The 12,738-nt window shown below is 46.3% G+C and overlaps 1 protein-coding gene and 1 non-coding gene across 2 annotated transcripts; one reads left to right on the forward strand and one right to left on the reverse strand.

Annotated features, from left to right (window-relative positions):
• The first annotated feature begins 152 nt into the window (after window positions 1-152).
• Window positions 153-12,561, forward strand: LOC114861540 (junction-mediating and -regulatory protein-like). Its single transcript, XM_029160890.3, has 10 exons — window positions 153-1,465; window positions 3,679-3,852; window positions 7,242-7,392; window positions 7,936-8,105; window positions 8,193-8,358; window positions 8,470-8,639; window positions 8,931-9,014; window positions 9,095-9,190; window positions 9,274-9,784; window positions 9,871-12,561. Exons 1-10 carry the CDS (start codon window positions 665-667, stop codon window positions 10,176-10,178), a joined length of 2,631 nt encoding a protein of 876 aa, XP_029016723.1. The 5' UTR covers window positions 153-664; the 3' UTR covers window positions 10,179-12,561.
• trnaq-cug (transfer RNA glutamine (anticodon CUG)) lies at window positions 6,092-6,163 on the reverse strand. Its single transcript has one exon. It is a non-coding gene; the product is annotated as a tRNA-Gln (tRNA).
• Window positions 12,562-12,738: the final 177 nt, after the last annotated feature.

Below are 12,738 nucleotides of genomic sequence, written 5' to 3' on the forward strand. Positions count from 1 at the left end.
ATCTCCTTGATAAAATATTTGTATATTTGTATGTACCTTCTTGTATTGAACAAAATTTTTAGTTTCAAAAACAATTACTGGTTTTATAATACCTTAGCATTTTTTTTCATGTAGCCCAAACGGTATTTTTAATTCCAACGGTTTCTCGCAGCACGTGAAGGCAGCATTATTATTTTTGATTGTGTGATGTTGTTGGGCACACGACGGGGAAAACATGGTAACGTTACGAGTTTGGACGCGATGCTAACCTTTCTGGAAACGGAGTTGATGGGCGCAGACTATTTCTGACCTCGGTGCTGCGTTTGTATTGCGTAGCTCGCAGTTTTGGATCCTGCTGCTACTTTATGACGGCGAGAGAGAATAACGGACCACAGCTGACGGGCGGTTCGGCCGTTGGACCCGTCCAGCACACCGCACCGTGATGTGCCGTTGGGCTAAAGCTAACGCTGCAGGAGGCTGACATACACAGAGAAACGTCCGAGCTCGACGCAGGGGGGCCGGTGATGGGAAATGACAGTGCGCTGTTCCACATTCATCCGCCTGAGCGAAGGAGGACAGAGTCAACCCCGCGGGCGGAACATCCTCGCAGAGACGACGCGCTCTGAACGCCGTTACTGCGCACGTTTTGTTTTGTTGTCGAGCGCCCTGTGCGATAATCGCAGAGATGTCCTTCACAATGGAGGATAATTTGGAGTCGGGCTGGGTTGCCGTTCGCCCCAATGCGTTTGAGGAGAAGGAGAAACACAAATTCGTCTTCATCGTCGCCTGGAACGAGGTGGAGGGTAAATTTGCGATTACGTGTCATAACAGGACGGTGCAGAGGAGAATGTTCGGGAGGGATCCTCTGGCGGAGGCGACTGGCCAGGATGTGGACCGGACAAAATGGCCCGAAAGTCCTCTTAGGGATAAAGTATCCACGAGACTTGGCAAAGGAGCCGCGGAGGTTGCGGCTAAGTCCGCCACAGCATCAAAACTAAGTCCTGTCAAAATCCAGACTGTGAAATCATCTCCCCTCAGTGCTGACACCGAGGGGTTCGGTTCGTTAGGAGATGAGCTGTCCCCCTCCCTGGACAGTTTGGACCTGAAGGAGCAGGACAGGCTGAGCAGTGAGGACTGCAACTGGGCCGGACTCTTCTCCTTCCACGACCTGAGGGCAATCCACCAGCAGCTGTGCTCGGTCAACTCGGACCTGGAGCCCTGCCTGCCCGCATTCCCAGAGGAGCCAGCCGGAATATGGACGGTGCTTTTCGGGCCGGCTGAAGTGTCCCAAACCGAAATGGACGAGCTGTGCTACCGTTTACAGGTGTACCTGGGCCACGCGCTCGATACCTGTGGGTGGAAAATCCTCTCGCAGGTTCTGTTCACGGAAAACGACGACCCGGATGAGTACTACGAGAGTCTGAGCGAGCTGAGGCGCTCCGGGTACGAGGAGGCGCTCAACCGGGCAACCAAACACATGCAAGAGGTGAGAGTTAGTGCGAGTCCCTGACAGCGTCTGCATGACGTTATCGCCTAAGACTGTCTGCACTGCGTCTTCTGTAAGTCACATTCACGAGCGAGTCCACACCAGTCGGTAATCTGATTTTTACAGATATACACAAACTCAGCCTGATTGCACGCAGGCCTCTTGTGAGTCACACAAATGAAACACTGGGCTCTATTTACAGAAGGGTTTGTGTAGAACTGTGACGCTGACGCCAGCCTTTACTTCCTTTCAGTAACCTGTTGATGTAATGTGCAAATTCATCTTCTGTGACAGCCTTGATCCTCCCAGGTTGTTATGACTCAACTCATTGTCAGCCCTGAGTCATTGTTTAGAATAAAGCAACTATTTTAATCTATATATCTATATTATTACGACTCAATCTGCAGTCAGTAGTACATTTTGTAGAGACATTTATCAGTAGAGTAAATTCTCTGTGGTCCCCCAATATTTCCTCTGCATGGGTCAAATGAATGGTTTAAATGCTTTATTCAACATTAACAAATATTCAGAATGTATCACATCTTTATTCATGTAATATCGCCAACCTCTAGCAGCAATGTAAGTAACAAACCTTGTTCTGTTTCATGTGCACTGGTCATTTGACAGTAAGACGTGGTCCAAACACTTGTTCCAGGCAGCCTCCTCTTACACACCGGCAGCACAGAGTGATTGATTAACTGCTCTTGATGTAAACAGTGGCTTTGGATTAATGCATCCTTGAATCATGGAGCCAAACAGTGCTAAAAGTCCCCCCGGGCAGGTGAGAGGGAAAAAGAGAGAGTGCGTTAATGGAGGAGTTTCCCTTTATTATCTGCTCTCCATCATAGCAGATGGCAGATCATTGATGTGTTTAAGGATGATCTTCCAGACACTTGTAGCCTTGACTAAAAATGTCTGTTTAGTAATTTCTCTGCGATATGATCTGAATATTTATTATTTGATGGGTAGGTTTAACATCTATGTTTTATCTTCATATTTGTAGGAAATATAACAAATAAAACCACACTGGCAGTACTCTAAGTACTCTCAAGGTCACTGTATGGTAAATTGTGTGTTTGAATGGTCAGTGTCAAAAGTAAGGAAGATTGAATATGGTTTCCTTGCCAAGGCGTTTCCTCTCTGCTCTGCTTTTTTTGGCAGTGAAATGAGTCCATGAGTTGCATAGACAAATCATCTATGATTCGTAGTTGCAGCTAGTCAGTCCCACACCCACTTCTTCATTCACCCAGAAACACACACACTCAGAACTAAATGGACAGAAAAGCAGACACAGGAAGTCTTGCCTTCCTCAGGGAGACAGCAAAGTGATGAGTCCGGCAGAATGTGCACCAAGCAGCCGGAGCTGGTTTCAGTACATTTTAGTCAGGGTGTGTGATTTCCACTTTGCTTTAAGGCTGATTCAGTCTGAGGATGAATATAGAGCTATTCATCATATTCAGCTTGATTCAAATACAGATAAAGTTGTGTTGTGTCATGGGATCTCTCTCTCTCTCTCTCTCTCTCTCTCTCTCTCTCTCTCTCTCTCTCTCTCTCTCTCTCTCTCTCTCTCTCTCTCTCTCTCTCTCTCACTCACTCACTCACTCTCTCACTCACGCACGCACGCACACACACACACACACACACACACACACACACACACACACACACACACACACACACACACACACACACACACACACCTATTGATCCTCCCACTCCATTTGAGGGATGCGTTAATGGCTATTTCAGTGCTTGCTGGTAGCCCACAGGATTGTTCAGTCTTGCAGAAATGTGTGTGCATTGATCCTATTCCCAGCAGCAGAAAGGACTCTGCTCGCTCAGCCATGGTCTGTGTGCTGAGAGAGTGCACTCTGATACTCTGATATACTCCAGATTATTTACAGTCACACAAAGCATCCTTAAAGACTCACAATAATAGGCAGATTCCTACTCAGTGTGTGTATGTAGAGAGATATAGAGTATATATATATATAGATAGATAGATAGAGAGAGATAGAGATATATATATATATATACATACACACACACACATACATACATACATACATACATACATACATACATACATACATACATACATACATACATACATACATACATATTTAATTATATCTATCTGTTCTGCTGCAGTACAATGTTACTTGGATGTTGATGATAATAAAGCAAACCTGTTCTGTGTGGGTGCGCTACAGTTGCTGGAGAAGCACAAGGCCGTGGACAGCATGGTGGAGCTGCTTGAGCTCTATGAAGAAGAAGATCAAGCCTATATGGGCCTGCTGGAGGCCTCCACACAGCTGTACCAGTACCTGCTGCAGCCCTTCAGAGACATGAGGGAACTGGCAATGCTCCGCAGACAGCAGATCAAGGTAACAAGTTAAATGTCTCATAAAAATTGATTCTTCTGGACATAATAGTGACCCAGTAATTTTCCATGACCTCATTGGCATTTTATTAAGTCTCCCTAACGTTTTGGGCCAGTGTGCTCCAGCAGGAAGTACAGAGCAGACACGCAAGCCCAGATGAAAAGGTGATTACTGGAGTTCAGTCGTGAGAGACTTTTTGACTTGTTTTTAGTCTTTCATCCTCTTGTTTTAGACGTCACCCTGTGGTTTCTTTTCCAGGCTCCATGAGATGCATATTTTAGAAACAAACTATTGTAGTAATGGGTTAAATTCAGTGATATAATTTTTTTATTTCTCTGCAGACACAGCACAGTGGATGTTCACATGAAATAGGTTTCTTCTTTGTGCATCAGCATGTTTATGTGGGTTTGACTGTCATGTGGTACATAGACTGAATTCTTTAGTATGATTGGAAAAAGATCCCAGACTAGTAAATCAGTCAGAGGGGGTGAGATGTAAAACATATAATTGCAAAAGACTATCACATCACCACCATAACATTCATCCAAAAATATTTGCATGGCTTTTCAGTTGATTAATATTTGGTCTGCCTAAGTATCAGAGACACTTGTGGGCTGTAGGGTTTCAGTGACATGCTGCGAGCTGGAGTGGAGCCCTATGGAGCTATTGTTCCCTGTAGTCTCAGAGCCATGAATAATTCATGTTGGTCTTATAGAACAGCCAGGTACAAGATGCTTCAGTGGCATCAGAAGAAAACAAAAGATGTAAAGTTATATGAGAATTAACGAGCGCTTCACCTTCAGTGAGGTTCGGTAAATGTTCTCTTACGTTCACATACTTTGTTATCTGACAATGGCGACAGTGTCAGCAGGGCATTATTTGCAGCGGGACAGGAGATGACTGGAGAGAAGCGAGGGGGGGGGGGCGTTTTTATTAACAACAAATGGTGCGCTCCTGGACATGTAATAATCAAAGAGCGGATTTGCAGCCTTGACATCGAGTCAAGACTTTTCAAAACGCTACTGGTTCATGTTACGTCATACGGTCACCTCCAACATGCAGACCAGACATCCTGACGCCTTCTTCATCACCCCCCCCCCCCCCCTGGGAAAGTCAGATCACAATTTGGTTATTCTGCTGCAACACACACACCTCTGGTTTAAGGGCAGCCTGCCACTATTAAAAGTGTTAAAAGGTGGGCAGATGAGGACTGCGTTGCTCTGCAGAGCTGCTTTGATGTCACTGACTGGGAGGCTCTCTGTGAACCGCATGGGGAGGACATTGATGGACTGACAGCCTGCATCACAGATTCTATTAATATAATCTTTTAATATATTAATATCTGTGTGTACCTGATATAACCTTTCCCAACAACAAGTCATGGGTCACTTGTGACATCAAAGCCAGCAAAGCTGAATGAAAATAAAAAAGCCTTCAGGTTCGGGGGAGAGGGAGACAGTTAGCAGTGTCCAGAGCGTGCAGAGAGCGTCAGTCATGACCAGGGAGGGGAAGTAGAAAGTAGAGGTTTGAGGGCCATCACTGACTACAAGTCCAGCAGTCGGTTTATTGAGGGGACTATGTCTATGTCCCAGAGTCCTCAATGACTACAGACCCATGGCTCTGCCCTCACACCTCATGAAGGCTTTTGAGAGGCTGATCATGGACTCCCTCCGTTCTCTGGTCAAACCTTCAGTCGACCCCCTCCAGTTTGCAGATCAACCCCATCTAGGAGAGGATGACGCCAATATGCATCTGCTTCATTGCACCTACAACCACCTGGACAAACCTGGTGCCATAGTGAGGATCATGTTCTTTATGTTCATTTAATACAGTCCACCCTACGCTGCTGGTAGAGAAATTGCAGGACATGCATTTTTTTTGTTTTTATGTGGGTATATGTGTGTACATGTGTATACGTATATACACATTTGTAGTTCTACACATATAACTGATCTGTTCAGATAGTACTCCTGTATAAACTGGTATAATGTCCTTTTGTTGTTTGTTCTTTCCTGTAGTTTTCCTTTTTATCTGTAAGAGCAATTAAGATTGGGCAAAGCAATTTCCCTGGTATCTATTAAGTTTACCTTAACTGAATCTCAATGTGAAATAAATAATACTAATTGAGTAATTATTACTTTAGCGACGTCTAATATTAACCACCGTACGTTTTCTACGTTAACGGTTGCTTGGCCAAATCTCGCTGTTCTCTGGGAATCCTTTGCTATGGTTTGAAAAAGTCAGGTCCCACCGAGATTTGAACTCGGATCGCTGGATTCAGAGTCCAGAGTGCTAACCATTACACCATGGAACCGCGTGGTTGCGCAGGACGAGGGCGTGGATTAAGCTCTGTTTCCTGCGAGTCTACGTGGAGCTGCATGTCGTACTGGTTCATCGTGTTTTTTGCCGTTCTTCTTTATCTGTTTTTACTGCTTCGTTTTGTTATTTATTTTTCTATGTCATTTGTTATCCATTATGACAAAACAATAAATGAGCATATTTGTTCGAACTTCCTTCGTTCGACACGTTATCGGCACGTTAACAGCTTCTTCAACTTGTTTATTGCTTGTTAAAAATACCTTTTAACAAGTTTTTTTTCCTTATCTTTACTCTCTTGCTGTGTTAAGGATGTTTTTACAGAACAAACTAGCATGTGAGAACACAGCTTCTACTCAGATCGAGCTCAGATCTCTGGATTCCAGAGTGCCACCACAGAACCTCACAGTTTGACACAGCGACTACCATCTGCTGCTACATAACAATTATTAATGCTTCTGTTCCTTGTGTGGTGTGATTAATTGTTGAATATTTTGTTTTTGTTGATGTTTTATCAAAGAAGCTGCTTCAAAATGAATGCATGAAGTGGTGAAAAATAAACAGTCATAGAGAGTGTGAATACGGTTAGCTACTGTTTACCATCATAAATTATTAATTTTACATTTGTAAGTAGATGGTGTGAAACAGGGGCTTCAGTGTTTAAGTAGTTTAGTAACACCTCGTGTTACTTTATTTGTAGATCATTTGTAGGTCTTGATATGAACGTTTAATCACACCTATCACTTGTTGCAGAGCCAGCAGTTCTATAAAATAAAATAAAAAAGTGCACTTGTCAAAGTTGATCAACAAGGTATTATTAACTAGTTGTTTTTCAATGGAGTGGTGGTTAGAACTGTTACCTCACAGGAAGAAGGCTCCGATTCCAGGTTCCCATGTTCATGATTTAATCGTTACCAAGGTCGTAGTTATCACACATATCTGTGAGTAAGAATGTCCATAGTAAATTTTGGGCCTTGCTTTAGCTCAGCCATATTCTCCAGACATCAATAATACTGGAGGAGGAAAGAAAGTGCAAAGACACAAGTCTCACAAACATGTTCATCCTCTCTCTCCAGATTTCCATAGAGAATGACTACTTGGGCCCAAGGCGCATTGAATCTCTAAAAAAAGAGGACTCTGACTGGCAGAAGAAAGCCCAGGAGGCGGTTCTCAACATCCAGGAGTTTACTGTCAAATACTTTGAGATCACTGCCAAAGCTCAGAAAGGTACAGTATGTCATTTTTCCCTGCCAAGTCAAGGAAGCAGTATGTGAATAATCACACACACTACACAAATGTGGCGTCAGTGTTGGCCCACTATTGACCTGTGTGTGGTTCTGGAGGCTGGGGCTGATGTGATTTAGTATTAATGAGACAGTGCAGACAGGCATGCTTTGATGGGGACAGGACGTAACGAGGACAGCCCATCGATCAACCACCTCTGCCAGCAGCTCCACTCTGTGCCCCTGCTTATTCCAGTTTCCTCCAGCACTGATTGCTCTATTTATTATCTGACACTTATTAGATCACAAATTAAATAAGTTAGTAGCTAGCATTGCACAATGGAAAGGAAAGAATGGTGTAATGTCTAAATGTGGCCAGTAGATGTCTCCCTCATCACATTAGGAGACAGGAATGCCCACTCACTGAAGCAAATGAACATCCTCCCTGTATTTGTGACTCACTCTCATGTGAGCAAACATCACATTCAACTACATGCAAGTGTGACTCAGCCAACTGCACTGTGTGTTTGCTGCTTTGTGTGTCCAGGCGTGTACGAGCGCATGAGAGTGGACCAGCGTAAGTTCGGTAGGTCCTCATGGACCGTGGCGGTGGGGCGCATGGAGCGACTTCGCTACTCCGTCGCCAAGGAAACCCTGCAGCTCCAAAGAGCCAGAGAGATCTGCCTGGAGCAGAGGAAGCACACACTTCGAGAGGAGGTGCGTTAGTAGCAGTCAGCGCCAACGCCGGAAAGCCACACGCGACGACGTAAACGCACACTCTGGTGACTCTGCTCTTGCCCTCAGATGCAGTGTCTGTGTAGCAGCGAGGATGCTATGGCCCTCCTAGACCACCTGGAGACACAGTACTATGAGCTCCAGCTGCAACTCTATGACATCCAGGCTGAGATACTCCAGTGTGAAGAGCTGCTTCTCACTGCTCAGCTCGACAGCGTTCGCAGACAGATGACGGGTAGGACCTCGCTTTGCTTATAAGCCTCTGAGATGCTGGTGTGGACACCGGTGTGTAGTGTCTATAAGGCTCCATCTAATCCACTGCGTGCTCATCTACATGTGGTTTCAGACTGTCAGGATGAGGTGGTGTACTATGACACCTTTGAAAGCGCAGATGATATAAAGGAGGATAATACTGCAGAGAGGGAAGAGCTGCGCAGACTCCAGGTCAGTGCTCGACAGCTGGAGGCTCGGAGGGGGCGCATCACTGCCAAGCGCTCCTACCTGAGGAACAAAAGGGTGCGTATCCCCGGCTCGCGCTTCGGTTTTGACTCCTCAACTGTATTCCTGAGTCTGTTTAGCATTTTTTAAAGACCAGCATTCGCTCACATAAGGTGCTTTGGATGCTGTGTTTGCTGTGGATTAGACTGTTCATAAATCACGGGATAAAATTGGATTTTGCTTCAGCAAGTGAATTACTGATATACACATATGTTTAAGTAAGGAACAAGGCATTGACACAATGTTTTGTTTCCGTGTGTGTTTTTTATGCATAATTCTGTGTTAAATTGTTCTCCTACTTCTCTGCAGGAGATCTGTGTATCAAACCACCATCTGAAACAGCAGAAGCGTCCAAGCCTCCATAAAGATGCTGTGTCCTACCAGGTCTTACAGGTACATAGGTGCTTTTAGCGTTGACCGGCCACCTACAGTACGAAGCGTTTTCAGTAACACGTCCTCCCTAAATGTACCAGCTTAAAATTGTCGAGGAGGAAGACGAGAAGAGGAGGAGCAGCAGAGTGAGTCAGGAGCGGCAGAAAACGCTGGACAGGCTCCGCACCTTCAAACAAGTAGGTGCATCGTCGCGGTCACTGCGTGAACATTTTATTTTCCTGAATGACTGGCTGCTTGCCATCACTGTGTTCTGCCGTAGCGGTACCCGGGCCAGGTGATCCTGAAGTCCACTCGGCTCCGCGTGGCCCACAGCCGGCGGAGGGACCAGGGCAGGGAGGAGCGCATGGACTCTGTCTGTGTGCGGACGCAGGGCCAGCCGCTGTGCCTCAGCACCAGCGTGCAGACGGACCCCAGCACCACCCTGACCACGCAGCCCGTCGCGGGTCTGACCGCCTCCCTGCCCTTGCTGCCTGTTCCCAGTCCTGCGGACTCCTCCTGCTCTCCCTGCTCTCTGTCCTCGCTGCTGGCATCCCCCGTCTCACCTCCTCCTCCACCGCCTCCCCCGCCTCCACCGCCGACAAAGGAAGATTTGTCGCCCTCTGGGAGCCCACGCCGGTTTGGGCAAAAGGCTGAGGGAAAAGATGTAGCGGAGGACCTCTCTCTCTCACCAATCGGCCCGTTCATCCCTCGCTTCTTTGACAGCAGTCAACTGGTGAGCGCCCGCAAAAAGCTGAGGAAGACTCCGGAGTTTGACACCCACAGCAGAAGAGGTACATTTTATTACAGGCTCTATTTCTCTGGGCTTGGTTGAATGACAGTAGCCAGTCACAGGCCCGCTTTCTGTCCCCGCATACAGGCAGCTCACCCATGGACGAGGTGCTGGCCTCCCTGAAGAGAGGCAGCTTCCACCTGAGGAAGATCGACCAACGCTCCCTGACTCGTCCCAAGGGTGACGACGACCCCAACAGCATTCTGGCGCAGATTCGCAAGGGGGTCAAACTGAGGCGCGTCCCCCATACGGAGAGGAAGGACCAGGGGGAGTTCCCAGCATCTACCGACCCCCTGACCCGGAGCATCCACGAGGCCCTGCGCCGCATCAAGGAGGCCTCCCCGGAGTCAGACTCGGATGACGATGGGCTGGCTGCTCCCGAATGGGAAAGCTAGAGCTCTCACACTCCAATGTATTGCATCTTAGAGTGTTGTACTGTAAACACACACACACACACACATGTGGCTCCTTGCTCAAACTCAAGCACACACAGCACAGTCCTGTGTATCACCAACTCACTAAACACTCCAAAGGTCAACGTGTTTGTGTGTTTTTCACACTATGTTCACTATCATGACGAAACCTTTGTGTTTCCATCATTTACACTGTGTCGCCGGACTAATAATGCCATGTTATATTTATCAGTTGTACTGTAGAGAAGAGCTCGTCACTGGCTGCTTGTGTTCGCATTCTGAAACCACACGATACACATCACACACCAACACACTGCACTGATAATTACTGTATTTATGAAACTGAAAACCTCATAGAAGAAGTGTGCGATTTTCCAATTCATCCATTCAAAAACATCAGAAACAAGAAATACAATGTCAGGCATATGTGTTTTTTTAGTGGTTGGCAGCTCTCAGTCATGGGGGAGCACTAGATTACCCAGATATTTGAACTGGGCTCACTGGATTCACTGTCTAGACTGTAAATCATTACACAATCAAACACCAGCTGTCTCCAGTTTAGATTCAGCCTACATACTATGCCTGAGCCACACTGTGCCACAAGCTGGCTTTGTCCTGTCACACGTGCTCGTCCCGGCATCAGTGAGGACCACTGCTCGTCTAATCTGACACTACATGAACGCACTAAATCCTTTGGTTTGTCACACTGGACCCGAGCCCTTCCCCCGCCCTCGTCGTCCTCCAGCCTCCTCCGCCGTCCAACTCTCACCTCCTCTCCTCTCTGGGTGAGGGAATATGTATCGGCCCATCTGTTGGGTAGCAGCATAAGGCCAGGGCCGGGCGATGCACTTTGAATAAGTTTCTCCTTTAGTGCCACATCTGACAGCATCTCTGGTCTACAAGCTGGTCACCTGGAGCCGCAGCCATTAGAGGAAGGGTTATCTGCTGTTCAGAGCTGTTCAGAGCTGTTCAAGGCGGCGGCCGTGGCTCGTGTCAGCAGTCTTAGTGAAGTGTGGGCAGACTTAGTCAGTGATTCCCGAACTTTGTATGTGGGATAGTTACAGCAGAGCTGTGAGCGCAGTCACGCTTGTTTGAATGATGGATGGTGTGTGGGAGGTTGGATTCTCTCGGCGCCGCAGGGAGCCGCCGTGGGCCGAGGAGCAGGCGGTCATGATTGATGCGGTTTCTTCCGCCGTCTTATTCATCCTCTCCTCTTCTCCATTGCATCTTTACAGTTGTCTGTGCTTGGTGGGCAGGACCACACTGTTGACAATCTACCGTTCACAGAGCCGGAAGTGAAATCATGATCATACAACACACAGACTAAGCCGACGGCCGACATGTGTAGAGACGTTTTGTCCTCAGCACTTTTCGAATATTACAGATCACTTTATGTACAGTAACGTTGTTCATCACTGGTTAAACACTATATCTGTACTAGTCAAAGGTTTATTACTGATCACCGATATGGACCTAAACAAGTGTGATCAAAAGCGCAGCACAAACGGACCAGCGACATATTTAGCAACACATAAATTCACACAACTACACATGTAATCATGAAGTAAAAAGGGGGGAATTCAGCCTCCGCATGTAATGTCCTACACTCCGATGATGCAAAGATTTGCGCTTTTTTTCACCCTCACATTTAAGTCATAGGGGAGACACTAATGTAGAAGGTACAGGTATGGAGGCATGTTGCCTGGCACAACTGGAAGGCGGCTCAGCGCTAAAGAGAGTTTGTTGTTTCCCTGACCTCGGACAGCTGTTTTTTCATGGTTACCTCGTCATGTAGCACAGGACAGAGATCGAACCTTGACCCGGCACTTAACATGAACCTAACCCAGAACTTTGCCTTGTATTATAAGCCACTTATCACCCGACTGACCTTATAAACACGCAGTTGTGCGTTTTACACTGACTTTTACCTATAAATAACCCTAACCTTAACTTAAATGTGATTTTACACTGCATTTCATGGCTTTATTCACATCCTGTTTTATCCAAAGTATTTCCATTGAAATTGTTTTGTGATGTATTCGCATCTGACCAATTCCTTATGTGTGTGGACCTGTTGTCTGCACAGGTTGACTGAACATGGCCCTCAGCCTGAATTAGCCACTCGGTCACTTAAGAAGTGCAATATTAGTACAAACACAAGAAAGGGGATTAGACAATAATGAGTTCAGATTGGCTGCTTACTACAATGGGCTGGATTAAGTGCTGCAGTTGTTTTTACACACTAGCGTGTAGACACACTGTTCACAGGAAACCTTTTTGCCTTTAGTCCTACCATTTGCATTTATTCAGTTTCTTTTATTTACAACCTTGCCCCCTGCATTTGAATAAAACCTTGTGAAGCAAATTCTGCGGCTCGGTGGTGCACTTTGAAATGATCATACTTAATAAGAAGAAGAAGAAATAAGGAGCGGAACAAATGGTTTTTTTTTTTGCACACACTGAATTCTGCCATCACTGTATTTGAATATAAAACATAGCATTTCTTAGTTCACAGAGGTGTGTTCTCAGCCTAGTAGAGCTG

Source organism: Betta splendens, chromosome 9 (genome assembly GCF_900634795.4).
Source record: "Betta splendens chromosome 9, fBetSpl5.4, whole genome shotgun sequence".
NCBI classification, from domain to species: domain Eukaryota; kingdom Metazoa; phylum Chordata; class Actinopteri; order Anabantiformes; family Osphronemidae; genus Betta; species Betta splendens.

What these genes read in the sequence shown, in the direction of transcription:
- LOC114861540 (XM_029160890.3), top strand. Translation starts at nt 665, where the DNA reads ATGTCCTTCACAATGGAGGATAATTTGGAGTCGGGCTGGGTTGCCGTT. An exon ending in CAACCAAACACATGCAAGAG is followed by an intron (nt 1,466 to 3,678) that starts GTGAGAGTTAGT and finishes GGTGCGCTACAG; the next exon opens with TTGCTGGAGAAGCACAAGGC. An exon ending in CGTTCGCAGACAGATGACGG is followed by an intron (nt 8,359 to 8,469) that starts GTAGGACCTCGC and finishes ATGTGGTTTCAG; the next exon opens with ACTGTCAGGATGAGGTGGTG.